General features: G+C 34.7%; 1 protein-coding gene across 3 annotated transcripts; it reads left to right on the top strand.

The window, feature by feature from the left end:
- The first annotated feature begins 837 nt into the window (after window positions 1-837).
- LOC125670368 (metalloreductase STEAP4-like) lies at window positions 838-6863 on the top strand. Of its 3 annotated transcripts, none has more exons than XM_056164134.1 (2): window positions 838-1537; window positions 4186-6863. In XM_056164134.1, the coding sequence occupies exon 2, from the start codon at window positions 4192-4194 to the stop codon at window positions 5680-5682; it is 1491 nt and encodes a 496-aa protein (XP_056020109.1). In that variant the 5' UTR covers window positions 838-1537; window positions 4186-4191; the 3' UTR covers window positions 5683-6863. The 3 variants fall into 3 exon arrangements, with proteins under 3 accessions (XP_056020109.1, XP_048761439.2, XP_056020110.1); XM_048905482.2 differs by having other exon boundaries at window positions 873-1147; XM_056164135.1 differs by lacking the exon at window positions 838-1537 and adding an exon at window positions 2392-2903.
- Window positions 6864-13950: the final 7087 nt, after the last annotated feature.

Raw genomic sequence — 13950 nt, forward strand, 5'->3', positions numbered from 1 at the left:
CTTTTTCAATATTCAAAGAATGTGAAGACGTTCTGAATTTAATGATATATTTTTTCCCTTTTAAGTTGATTGGTCTTTTGAGATTTGACTGTAAACAAAAGTTATCTATTAAATGTTGATAAAGAACACTTTTTGGTGAACTTGAAAGAGACATTAGGTTTTGTTTGTAAATATCCAATATTCTGAATTCTATTATTTTATAATCTTTAAGCTGATTCACACACGACTTTTCAAACAAATATTCTAAACCAATGCTTGACAGATCATGAATATTTGATTAAATCTACAAATAAGAACAAATTCATTACATTTCCCTAGAGATGGTATATTGAATAGCTATTTATTCACGAGATGATCGTGTTGACTTGAGAATGATGTTTTCCTGATTTAGATTCAATTGATCTAGAATTCCTTTTAGCTCGCACATACAAGGAAAAATAAGACATTGGCTAAGAATAAATGCTTGTGAACCTCAGTATACAAAGCCGGATTTAAAAGGGGGAGGGATATATGCAACAAATGCGGCTTTCTCGTCAAAAATCTGCATCCCCGTGTTGCCCTAGATATTACAATATAATAATGTAATCAGCTTTTCACCGACATCGCGCAGTCAAACTTCTCAATAAATTTTCTGAATTCCGCTGAAATGTTCTACATATATAATCCAGGATCCTACCAGTACAAATCTGGATATTCCAGTTTCTTCTAGTAGAAATAGAAATTCCGATTGGTTCTGGATTTTATCTAGTATATTACACTAGATTACTTCTGCCACATAAGAACTACGTCTTTGATACGATTATTTATTTATTTTCTAACATGTCATGACGCGTCTTCATGTACAATTACACCTCAATACACGGTTTATTTATAATCTGTGAAAATGACGCACAAACCCCTAGGGTACTTGAACGGAGTAAATTTCGAGGGCAGTGATGGTCTTGTGTTCAAAATCAACATTTATTTTTAGGATTTAGATAAAGTTTGATACCCTAAAGCAATCATATCTTCGGTAAACTTGACTATAAGCGTCATCCACCATTTTCAGTACAATAGATTATGCCATGATAGAGGTTAGATTCAAATGTGGTCATTATGTTAATCAAGGGACATTTTTCCGTTGTAAAAGGATAACCGACAACTACAGGTACAATGCACAATTACCAAAGATTGTTGTGTTTACATAGCGCATAATTTTCATGGGATCGATAATGTATATTTTGCGAGCCCAATTGTGATCAAAATCAAAATTACCTGTAAATCGTTCTTGATTAAAATTCATCGCACATTCGTGTACGATACGGTCCAGCTATTATTTAACATGCACTATTTCGTGAACTTTTAAAACCTTATCTGGACTGTGTATGTCTTTATTGGGATCCATTCAGTGTACGTGAGAGCAGAAACGTAAAACGTCATTGACTATAAGCGTCATCCATCATAACATCAAAGCTTGTCAATCGGCGACCAGTCAGCTTTCAATAATGGCCATTCTTTCTAGTAATTGTCTGCGTGGATATACTTCTTAACTCGTCAGGTAGGTTTTTTTTCCTTCCCGGAATTTCGAATACGTTTCGACATACATACAGTAGCGAATTGTCCTTCATTTCATAATCCTTTGATTTTTATTGACGCTGTGATTGTTTATTTCTTAGATATGATGTAAGACTTCAGAAAAGTATTAAATATTCAGACTGTAAGTTACTATCGGTAAATAAGTTCACAGAACAGTGTTTAATTTACTGTTATACAACCATCCTTCCTCGCTGCGATATTTGGGCCCTTGTCTACCGCAACTACTACCTCAAGTGGTCATACACTGGTCGACATATGGTCAGAGATTCAATCAACAGGATCTGTTAGAACATTGGCCTACAGCAATCTTAAAAGTTATACTCCACAAATTATTTTACATGGAGATTATTTTTAGATTTCACATATATAGATGTCAAACCTTGCCTTGTATTGAGAGTTTCCGGTGCTTTAATAGTCAGATTATACTTACAAATGAAATTAACATAGTAATTATGTGTACTACAGGTCTTTGAAGTGACAGAAACGTGCTCTCTCTCTCTCTCTCTCTCTCTCTCTCTCTCTCTCTCAGCATATTGCATAACCAGGACAGTTAGTTGGTTTTAAAGTAAAGAATACAAATCCCACAGCCTTTACAAAATTGTGATACGGGACAAAATTAAGAGCAATTTGCCATGTTTATTTTAAAAGTGAACAATTCTCAATTTTAGGGACTGTATTACTTAGGTAAATCACGACCATATTCTTACTCATATTCAGAGGAAAAGATCACGCATGGATAACCCGTAAGGGAACCTGATTAAAACCTTCAGGAAATACGTGTATATAAATTACACGTCTCTACAGAAATTTCAGTGTTGCACACAGTGACATTTGTTCAGGACAAATGCAATTTCAAAAATTGACTGTATACGTGGATGTTTCAAGGAACTGAAATCTCGCTTGGTGTAAACTATCTATGCATTCACATATATGTCAATGCATTCCCACAAATTTCATATTGATTTAAATGATCATTATAATTAATTTTATTGAAATATCCCTTTGAAGTGCGGTTCAGCGTATGACCCTTTCTTTTTTTTTTTTAAATATACAGTTTCTTATCTAGGTACATATCAAGGTATACAGAACTTGTGAAAGTTTTAACGCAACCTGTATGTTTTCAAATCACGGAAGTAATCTGACAGCAAAACATCTGAATGTAAATTGTTCAACAATTTTTTTTTAAAAATCGGGGTGCGACCAGATCCAATCGTTTGTTGACTTAGCCTGCCTACATCACGGACATGTGATAAATACAGGTGTTTCAGTATATTGAAAACAGACAGGTAACAGCACACAGTGCAGGTCTCGCATTGTTTTGATTACAGGTAAGTATATACGGCAGCGCTATGGTATTTTTGACAAATCTAATTATTTTTTTAATGATCGTTTTTAAAAAAAAAAATTTAATTATAATTTATATTTAATGATTTATAATTCTCGGTTTTTAATTACTGTAATTAAAATTGCATTATGCCCTCGATATCAAATGAATATATGGTTTAGATTTGGTTGCAATAACTTTATTCAAATTTTCAACTATTTAAAAGTCATTCATGTATTTTAATACTTTGCGTTGATATGTTAAGTTTTAATTAACTGTAACTTAAGGGATCCGATATTTTACAACACTGTAATTTTATGCTGTGATGCAGATTCTAAAAATGTGTCCTTAATACTCTTTTAAACAAAGCAGTCGCCCTAAGACAAAGTCACAATTATATCAGGAGAGGTTGATCAGCTGTCTAACATCACCCTCACGTTCTTTCATTCAAAAACAGGACCCGGGGGATGATCACAGTTGTATTCTTATAACAGGCGTGGATCCATTTTTTCAAGAATTTTACAATACTGATGATGGTTTTAATGGACAGAGGCAAAGCATTTTTTAAAGTCCTGTACGTCTGCAAGAACATGATATGTGGCACATTCGATTATCAATCATCGTCGGTAACCAACAAATAAAGTGTGAATGAAAAAAAAAACAAAAAACCACTTTTGACTTGGTCAAACACATGTAGCAAAACTGATAATGACGTTGAACACAATTTTATAAGCAGTTAACCATCCCCTTAAAGGGCCTCTCCTTTCACAGTATAGCACTTTTTGCAGTAGAATTCCTAAGAACAGCCGACGTTATATAGAATATAAACTCGCTCGTTTTATGCGATCTGAATGGCGTATTCAATGCTTTCACTTTCCTTGATTGGCATTTCTCGGTGGTCTATTATAGCTAGGTTACACACACGTTTTCTATTTCACATTCGAACAACCCTCTTTAGGTATATTACGATTACGGACTGCAGAGACGTCCATAGTCTTTTATATGTACACTTCCACTCAGCCTATAAGGTGACCAAGTTAACGTACAGGACGACATGGACTACGTATGGTTAACCAGAAGGTTGACCCCTAAGTCGTCAATCAAGAAATTACTGTACAAGTTTGTGACTACGTATTCTTTGTGTCAGCGAACGTTTTTGCAACTTGGGATTCTATATTAATTATGGAAAATAAGTAAATAAATCAGTAAATAAACGTATCATTTTAATGTTGGGTAGTTCAATGCAGTATGTTGAAACTTTCTGACCTTTTGTTTTCCCTTTGCAGAGCTGCATGATGCCGTGCGAACCTAAACCCAAGGTGGGAATCATCGGGTCAGGGAACTTTTCCTGCGCCATCGCCAAAAGATTAACTAACGCCGGATACCAAGTTGTCATTGGAAGTCGTCGTCCGCGCAATCTGTCGGAAGTGGACACGTGTCTTTGTAATGTTACAGTGACGTCACTCGAGGACTGTGTCAAACAAGTTTCCATAGTATTTCTGGCGATACATTTTGAAAACTACAACGATTGTTTGTCGAACCATGAAGACCTTTTCACAGGAAAAATTGTGGTGGACGTCTCGAACAGGCTTAAAGTCCCCAAACATCGCTCTAACGCGGAATATCTCAGTTGTCTGCTGCCTAATGCTAACGTTGTCAAGGGCTTCAACGTCATATCCGCCTATGCCATGGAAAATCAGTTTGCGGGCGGAAGTCAGGAGGTCTTTATTGCAAGCGATAACATTGGAGCGCGGGAAAAGGTTTCCGTTATTGCGAGAGATATGGGATTCGTAGCAAGTGATTGGGGTCTTTTACAATCAGCCAGGAGAATTGAATCGTATCCCTTGAAAATATTCCCTGGATGGAAAATGCCCATACTTTTTACAGTGGGGATATTCAACGTGTGGTTACTATACATAATCTTTATCTACTTTGTCAAGACCACCGCGTATCGCTGGGATCAAATCTTCGTGAAAGTATTGAACAAGCCTCTCTGTATGACGGCAATAACAGTTTACGCATGTACATACTTACCAAGCTCTTTTGCAAGTGCCTTTCAATTGTTTCACGGCACAAAACACATCAATTTCCCCAACTGGTTAAATAGATGGCTGTTGACGAGAAAACAGCTGGGTCTAATCGCCTTTGCGCTTGTTTGTGTTCATGTCATAATGTCGGTTCTGATCATGAGTCCCACATACCTGAGCTCCTGGTACCAATCCACGACCATAGTCATTCCGGGAAATCGAACAGATGACGTCACAATACCTATAAAAACATGGATGGTTTGGAAGGGCGAGGCCGCATGCTTATTGGGAATTTTAGCATTCGTGTGTATGTGCATCATTGCTTTATCAACACTACCCTCAGTCACAAAAACTTTGAATTGGAGAGAGTGGAGATTTGTCCAATCGAAACTTGGGCATATAACATTGTTCCTCTCCATGTGTCACGTGGTGATAATGGGCGCTCCCGGTTGGGCAAAAGGAGGACCAATCAAAACGGTGCAATCCATCACGTTTCTGAGTCTGATCATTCCGTTCTTCACGCTTTTCTTCAAAATTATTTTTTCGCTTCCATGTATCAACAGTTACGTGCAGAGGATAAGGCGTGGTTGGGAGACATCTTATTCAAAATGCCGTGCTAAGTGCTCTCAGAAACACGCCACCTTTGGGAAAGTGTACTCTAAGCCCGTCGATAAAGACACTAGTTCTGAGGAAGATATGATGATGGGGTCACATGAGGAATTTTCCTGTGAATGTCAGGATACCTCCATAGTGTAGGGAGAAGTCCGAAACCTCTATACTATACCGTCACAGTACATGGAGGAGGTCAGAAACCTCTATACTATACCGTCACAGTACGTAAGGAGGTCGGAAACCTTTTTACGGTTGGTACTGTAGAGGGATGGGGTCAGAAACCTCTCTGTTGTAAAGTGATTGAAATTAGCAAATGAAAGCATCTTGTGGTCACAGGGTATATCTGAAATATTTATTTTTTATACATGTTTGCTATAGTTATACTATGCTAAGGAGGATGTTTATTCTATAGTCTTGGTACTTGACTGTGTTTACAGTAGTTTATTAGTAGTGTGTTCAATGACGTTTCTGACAATAGTCAATATAATTTTGTGTTTCAAGTATAGCTGCCATTTATTTATTTTTTTCTTCCAGACATCTAAAGATTTTACATATTTTTACATAATTTCAAATGGAACCGATATCTACGCCATCACGAACAAATTTATCTCAAATCAAGCCGGTCATATTTTTTTCTTTCTTATTTATTCTTTTTTCATATTCACATAATCATCAGTAAAAGTAATGAAGATACATATTAATCATTTTATACATTCTCACACTCTTTCACACTACTAGTTCAGCATTATTGGTTGAATACTTGTACGTGTAATATGAAGCCGGTCATATTTGATTTCATTGACCACGTTATAGGCAGCATGTAAACGATTCTAAATTTACTGGTATTTACCTTTGATAAGTTTCTAATGATGGCCATTTCTTCCTGAATGCGTTGTAAACAGTGCGCGTATGAATCTTGATGAATATAACACATCTATTAATGGCTAGGAATTCCGACAGAAATGAAAGTAGAATGTAAATATAAGAAATAAATTTCATTTTTTAGAATACATGAGTATATGAACTGCAACGCTTCACGCCGGGATATACTTTTCAATTAGCGCTTCATGAAGTATACCGACGGAAAGCACCGGAGTGTGTGTACCCTCGTGTATTTTCAAAAAAAGAAAAATTTATTTCCGAAGTGAACAATAGTTTGGAGCTATTTACAACTGTTCATAACATTGTACATATTTATAATTACTTGTATGTCATTATACGGTGTATGTTTACATTGTTGCATCAATTTATGCCATTTCATTATGACACATTGCATGAAATTTGTACTGATTACGCTTGTATATAAAAATAAAAGTCAAACCACATTAATCTTTCTCATTGAAAAGCATTGGAGTTTTAGGGTTAAAAATAGTATGGAGCGTCAAATTAAAATAAACTCAAATAATTGAAGATATCTTCAATTATTTGAAGATATCATCAATTCAATTGCTCTCTTTAATTGAATTAATGCGCGCATTTAATCATTATTACTCTCATCAAATGAATTAATGCACACTTCAATTCAATTATTGCTCTCATCAATTGAATTAATGCGCGCATCAATTGAATTAATGAGCGCAATAATTGAATTAATGCGCACATTAATTTAATTATTGCTCTCTTCAATTCAATCGATGAGAACATCAATTTCGTAGAATTATTGCTCTCAATAATTAATAAATAATTTGATTATCTCTTTAATTCAATTGAAGATATCTTTAATTATTTACAATGCTTTTGTATAAGGAATTAATGCGCACATCAATTCTTTTAAAGAGAGCAACAATTCAATTAAAGATATCGTTAATTCAATTGTGGATATGTTGAATTGAAGATATCTTTAATTATACAGTTGCTCTCTCTAAAAGAATTATTGCTCTCTTCAAATAACTGAATTAATGCGCGCATTAAATCAATTATTTCTCTCATCAATTGATTTAATGCGCGCATTATATCAATTATTGCTCTCTTCAATTGAATTGTAGCGCGCATCAATTCAATTGTTGATACCATTAATTCATATGAAGACATCATTAGTTCAATTAAAGCGCGCATCAATTCAGCTGAAAAATTAATGCTATCATCAATTCAATTAATGCGCGCAATAATTCAGAATTGAAGATAGCATTAATTATTTAAAGAGATCTTTAATTGAATTGTTGCGCGCATCAAATGAATTGATGGTATCTTCAAATAATTGAAAATATCTTTAACTATTTGAGTTCATGTTAATTTGGCGCTCCATAAAATAGAAGCTATCTCAGTTCACTACAATATATTAAAAATAGATCAACTTGGGTTCAGAATATCACCAGATCTATTTCTGCAGGATCGGTGTTTGTATTGTGCGTGAAACCCCACTCCCTCATAAAACGGACAACCTAGATAGTTATTCCAACGACCATATTATCATGCAACATTTGTATTATTTTTTCTTTACCCAGGGATATCTAAGAGACAGTGTATGGTCATTATAAGCAAGAATGCTTCTAACAGAATTGTGATATTCATGACCCCTAGCTTGGGATCAGGGGCCATTTTGATAAATCGGCTTTGTGGATTGTTCAATAGTAAATATGGTATTGACTCCTGGACATCAAACAATGAAACACAGGGTGTGTATTGATGATAGGAAGAGAAATTTTTACGAAAATTGTGAAAATCATGGCCCCTGAGTCAGGAGACTGGTGCCATGTTTAGCCCTAAAAATGCAATCTTTTTTGTACAAAAATCTACACGAGTGTATAATGATGATCCAGAATGGTGAAATTCATCACTCCTGATTCAGGAGGTTGGAACTACATTAAAGAGGCATACTGCATCGTCATATTGGTTGATTTCCCTTTAAAACGTGGAAGAAAATATAAATATCGCCAATGTTTGTATATAATATGTTATCAATTTAAACAATATTTCATCATGTGTAAAACATAAATGGATTAGACAACAAGCACTGCTTATACAAGCCCTCTTCATACAAGTACATATTCAAGGTCACACAGATAACGAAATGTGTATACTTACAGATGAATAATAACAATGAAGCTGTTTGGCAACAGCAATATTATATGTTTCAAATTCTATAATAATTCACACCTTAATTTATGACTGACAAGAGTAATTTAGATATATGAATATTAAGAGAACCATATAAACAACCCGTTTATTCTGTGGAATGAGAATGAAATTAATTACATATGTAAACCAATCTATTTGTAGACAAGATAAATTCATCTACAATTCTGAAAATTGCAACATTTTGGTTATAACTAAGGTTATTGTCACCATTCGAAATGAGTTCTAAAGATAAAGTTAATGGTATTTGTTGATGGGTACCTGTAAAGTGTGAAACGAAACGAAATATACCGAAACGATACCCACCGAAACGAAACCTACCGAAACGAAACAGATTGTATAACCGAACTCTTTTAATTATAATAAATTGGAAATGATGTCTTAGGCCCCTGTGAAAGTTACCACATATAAATCCCCTTTGGTGTAGGCTTTCGGATTGATTGATACAGAGGTTTAAAAGTTGGAAAGGGGATGGATGGGGGTGGGGGTGAGTGAGCACAAAGTACATATCCGAAGTTGATTAAATACCATGTTCAATTAGTTTAGGATCCATAAATTTCAGAACGGAGGTTACAGTCTCAGAGGTCTGTGGAAACACACTAAACAAGGGGTGTGGTCGCCGGGTTGGATCCGCCTTTGACCGGTACCTTACGTATGTATGTTTAAAAAGATCCTCCTACGTGTGAATGAGAATAGTAAAATCATAAGAGCAAGAGAAACGCCGAATTTAGGCATTGCATGTATCTGCATGCTGCAGTCTCGTAGCGGCATTTTTCAAAAAGAGGAGGCGGTATGTGAAAGCAAATAAAAAACAAAACAAAACAGCCAAAAATCTACAAAATCTGACAATAAAAAAAACAAAGCAAAAAACATGAAAACACCCCCCCCCCCCCCCCCCCCCCCCCAATGATAAAAAAAAAATAAAAAATTTAAAATAGGAAAAAAGGGAAGAAGATGAATAAAATAAGAATTCGTTTAGTATTTTAGTTATGTTGTTCTATATCATTTCCTGTATATAATACCAGCAATCGTTATCATGTATACAATGTACATGTGACAGTGAGTGACTGCTGGATATTCCGATGCCAATGGAATGTTAACATGCACGTAAACATTCTTACTGTTTAAATAAAAAACAAAGTTGTTTTTAAAACGTAGAATGAAATGATACACCACTTCCTCCTGCGTTGCTTAGAACTAGCATTAAAAAATGCTACCCGATAACTGAACAACGAGGTCAAGGTCTCCATTGATAAAGGAAAATAATGTTATTTTCGTTATTTTCACGAGACAAATCTATTTTCATAGTTGAGTCATTTTTTTTCTCGGGGAAACTGACAATATTTTGATTTTGAAAATAATATTACGCTCTGTGTACATATAAACATGCACGAAGGTTTGCCCTTGTTGATCTACTGGAAATAAATCGCTAGTTATATATAGCAACAAACACCAAACAAATTATCTAGAGAGTTATATATATATACAATATACTTGATCTATTTTTGCCTATATGGAGAGAGAGAGAGAGAGAGAGAGAGAGAGAGAGAGAGAGCATCCTTAGTATAACAAGAATACAACATAAAGTTTGACACTACCAGAATGTCACTACATGTGTATCAGAATCATATATATTATGTGTGTCTTAGAAAGAGTGGAAGGGGAGAGAGAGAGAGAGAGAGAGAGAGAGAGAGAGAAAGAGAGAGGGGTATATGAGGTGATACACAGATTGGAGCTATGTGTATGTTTGTTTACAGAATGACATGAACATACGCCATGTTTATGTACTCCAAACTAAGCTGCATCTCAACCCGTGCAAATTTATTGTGGCGTCACTATTAAATTGGTGTCTGAAGAGCTCACCATCAGTGACCGCACTTATAAAATTACACTTTCGGGAAAATGTATTTATTTGAGAGTTGACATCGTCGGAACCCTCGAGTTTTCTCTCCGTGACATTGAATGCAGTATAATCTAGAGAAGAGATGGAGAGTTGAGGGAAGCATCTAAAACCCTCCTCGCTACAAAACCCGTCTAACAAGGGTAGGAGGTTCGAATCCCGTTCGTATGTCTCCCATTTAAAGAGTTTCACATGTTAAACTGGATTTTGGATAAATGTTGAAATATCCGTCTCAATCCTGTGTTGATTTCCAAACGCTTCGTCGGACGATGTGCATGCAGCTCAAAGCAGTACAGAATAATTTGTAATCTGTAGCCAAACAACAAAGTACACATTTACGGCTTGGGATTGCAGTAAGATAATATGATGTAGTGTTTACACTTTAGAGATCCGGGATTACCAATTTAAAGGGGTTATCAAGTAAACAGTGAACCAGGATACACGAGATCAGACGAAGGAGGGGCCGGTCGCGATCAATACAAGGCATAAACACGAGTTTTCTTCTCATATTAAAATAAACAGACACATTATAGTGCACGTACATACGATTCAAGCGATCGTTCATTTTTAAAGGTTCGTTCAATATGCTTTGCTAACAAAGTTAATGAAAGCATAAACAATTTCACAGTATATATAGGGAATTCAAAGTTATATGTTTACATATAAAAAAAGGAGGGGGAGCTGGGGAGAATGGGAAAGAGGAAGAGGGGACAAAAGGGGAGAGAAACAATAAGACCGGAAGACGGACATGAGAGATTGGAGACTTGCAGGAAGAAGAGGTAGACCCCTCCCCCTCCCCCTTCACATTCTCACAACTGGGGTTTAACGTTTACATAGAAAACATACGAGTATAGGAGGATTTTTAAAAAGTTCTTCCCAAGAACCACCAGTTTACGATATCTACTGTAATTGGTCAAATTGTTGAGCATCTCCTCTTTTTCGTCAACATTTAGAGACGTGAGTGCTCCAAGAAATGTTAATGGATCACCAAATTAACCTAATACTCAAATAATGAATTGATTTGAATAATGAGTGCATCAATTCAATTGGTGAAAGCAATTGATTGATTTGATACGCGCATTAATTAAATTGATGCGCGCATGAATTCAATTAAATCAATTATTGCGCACCATAATTAAACTGATGCGTGCATCAAATCAAATATTGCCGCCATCTATTAAACTGGTGCGCGCATCAATGTGGTGGAATTATTGCTCGTAAAATTTAGAATATCAACTCAGTATAAATGATGTGATGATCTCTTTAATTGAATTGAAGGTATCTTTAATTGTGAACAATGATTATGTATACGGGCATGGACACGATTGAGCTGAAAATTTTATTTTTCCATTTTTGTTGTGTACAATGTTTAACTAAAGTATTTCTGATGATCAACCAAAATTTAAATATCAATTTTAGAGTCAAAAGTGAGATAGAGCACACACAAAGCTTTGTAATGTAAACAAGGCTCGTGCCATGTTTTTATTTACATATAGATTGCTTAATAGAAAATAGCATGTTTAACAAAAAATTATTTGTGCTAAACACTAAAAACTATTTAATTGTGTTCAGAATCAACTTGTAAATTGAAAAATCTTTTTTAAAAGAACTTTTACTAGTATATTTAACATATGTAAACAAAAACATGGTACGAGCCTTGTTTACATTACAAAGAATTATGAGTTCTGTATCTCCAATATACCTCAACAACTGACATTCACATTTTTGATGACCATTTGAAATGTCTTAGTTAAGCATTCTAAACATTAAAAATGGAAAAATAGAATTTGAAAATGTTCAGCTCAAATCGTGCCCATGCCCCTTTAATTCGCGCATCAATTCTTTGAAAAAGAGCAACGATTCAATTAGAGGGATCATAAATAGAATAGTGGATATGTTGAATCGAGGACATTTCTTATGAAATAAATGCTCTCTCTAAAAATTATTTCGCGCATCAAATGAATTAATGATATCTTTAATTCAATTAAAGAGGGCAATAATTGAAGTATTGCACGCATGAATTGAAGTAATGTGTGAATTAATTAAATTGATGAAGGCAATAATTCAATTACTGCACACATTAATTGAATCGGTGCGGTGTAGCACTCATCAATTCAGCTGTTGATATCATTAATTCATTTGAAGAGAGCAACAATTCAATTATAGCGCATATCAATTCAGTGGAATGATTACTGTAATCAACAATTCAATCCATGTGCATAATTATTTAAATTTGAAGATATCATTTTAAAATTTTTTAAAGAGATATTTAATTCAATTATTGCCTTCATCAAATGAATCGTTCCAGAAGTATGGAGCACCATATTGACATGAACTTAAATAATTGAAGATATCTTTAATTATTTGAAAATCAATTCATTTGATGCGCGCAACAATGCAATCAAAAATCCTCAAATACTTAATTATATCTTCAGTTCTGAATTATGCGAGCATTACTTGAATTATTCAGAGCATAAATCAGTCTGCTGAATTGATGCGCCCAATACTTAAATTCTTGCTTTCTTTGAATAAATTGATGATATTAAAATCGAATTGATGTGCGCTACTATTCAATTCAAGAGAGCAATAATTCAATAAATGCGCGCATCAGTTCAATAAATGCGCACTATGATTGAATTATTGCTATCTTTATTTGACTTCACGATATAATTAATTCAGTTGATGCGCACAATAATTCTTTTAGAGGGAGCAACTATATGATTAGAGACATATTCAATTCAACATATTCACAATTGAATTAATGATATCTTTAATTGAATTGTTGTTCTCTTTTTAAAAAATTGATGCGCGTATTAATTACTTATATAAAATCGCTGTAAATAATATCTCCCATAAGATTACAGAGATCATCGTTTATACCGAGCTCTAAATTAATATTTTCACCACATTGATGCACGCATTAATTGAGCTGATTTGATTGAATTGATGATACTTTCAAATAGTTAAAGATACCTTCAATTATTTCATTTTATGTTCATTTGGCGCTCCATATAAAAGGGGGTTGTAATCTTTCATAATAACACAACGTAATTTTATCTAGGTACGATTTTCCAGACGACGTCGGGGTTGCATGTGTGTGTATATGTGTGTGCGCGCGCGCAACCCCCGTAATCCCTTCTTGGGTCACAGCACTGTACTTTATATGATTATCAAGAATGATGGTGAAATTTTGAGGAGGACTGGTGTAGTTCTTCAAACCAAAAGTAGCATTTCTTGTGAAGTGAAATTAGAAAACTCAAAGGGGCATTAGCTGTGATAGTGATGGCAACCTTTTTTTTCTGAAAATCTCATAATGACATTCGAGTTTACATGTACATATAGAATGACTAATAAAAAGGTTCATTTTGAACAAAAACAAGAGAAACCTAATAAAACTACGCTAGATAACCGCTTTTAGCGCCAAGAAATATATAAGG

Source organism: Ostrea edulis, chromosome 4 (assembly GCF_947568905.1).
Source record: "Ostrea edulis chromosome 4, xbOstEdul1.1, whole genome shotgun sequence".
In the NCBI taxonomy this organism is placed as follows: Eukaryota; Metazoa; Mollusca; class Bivalvia; order Ostreida; family Ostreidae; genus Ostrea; species Ostrea edulis.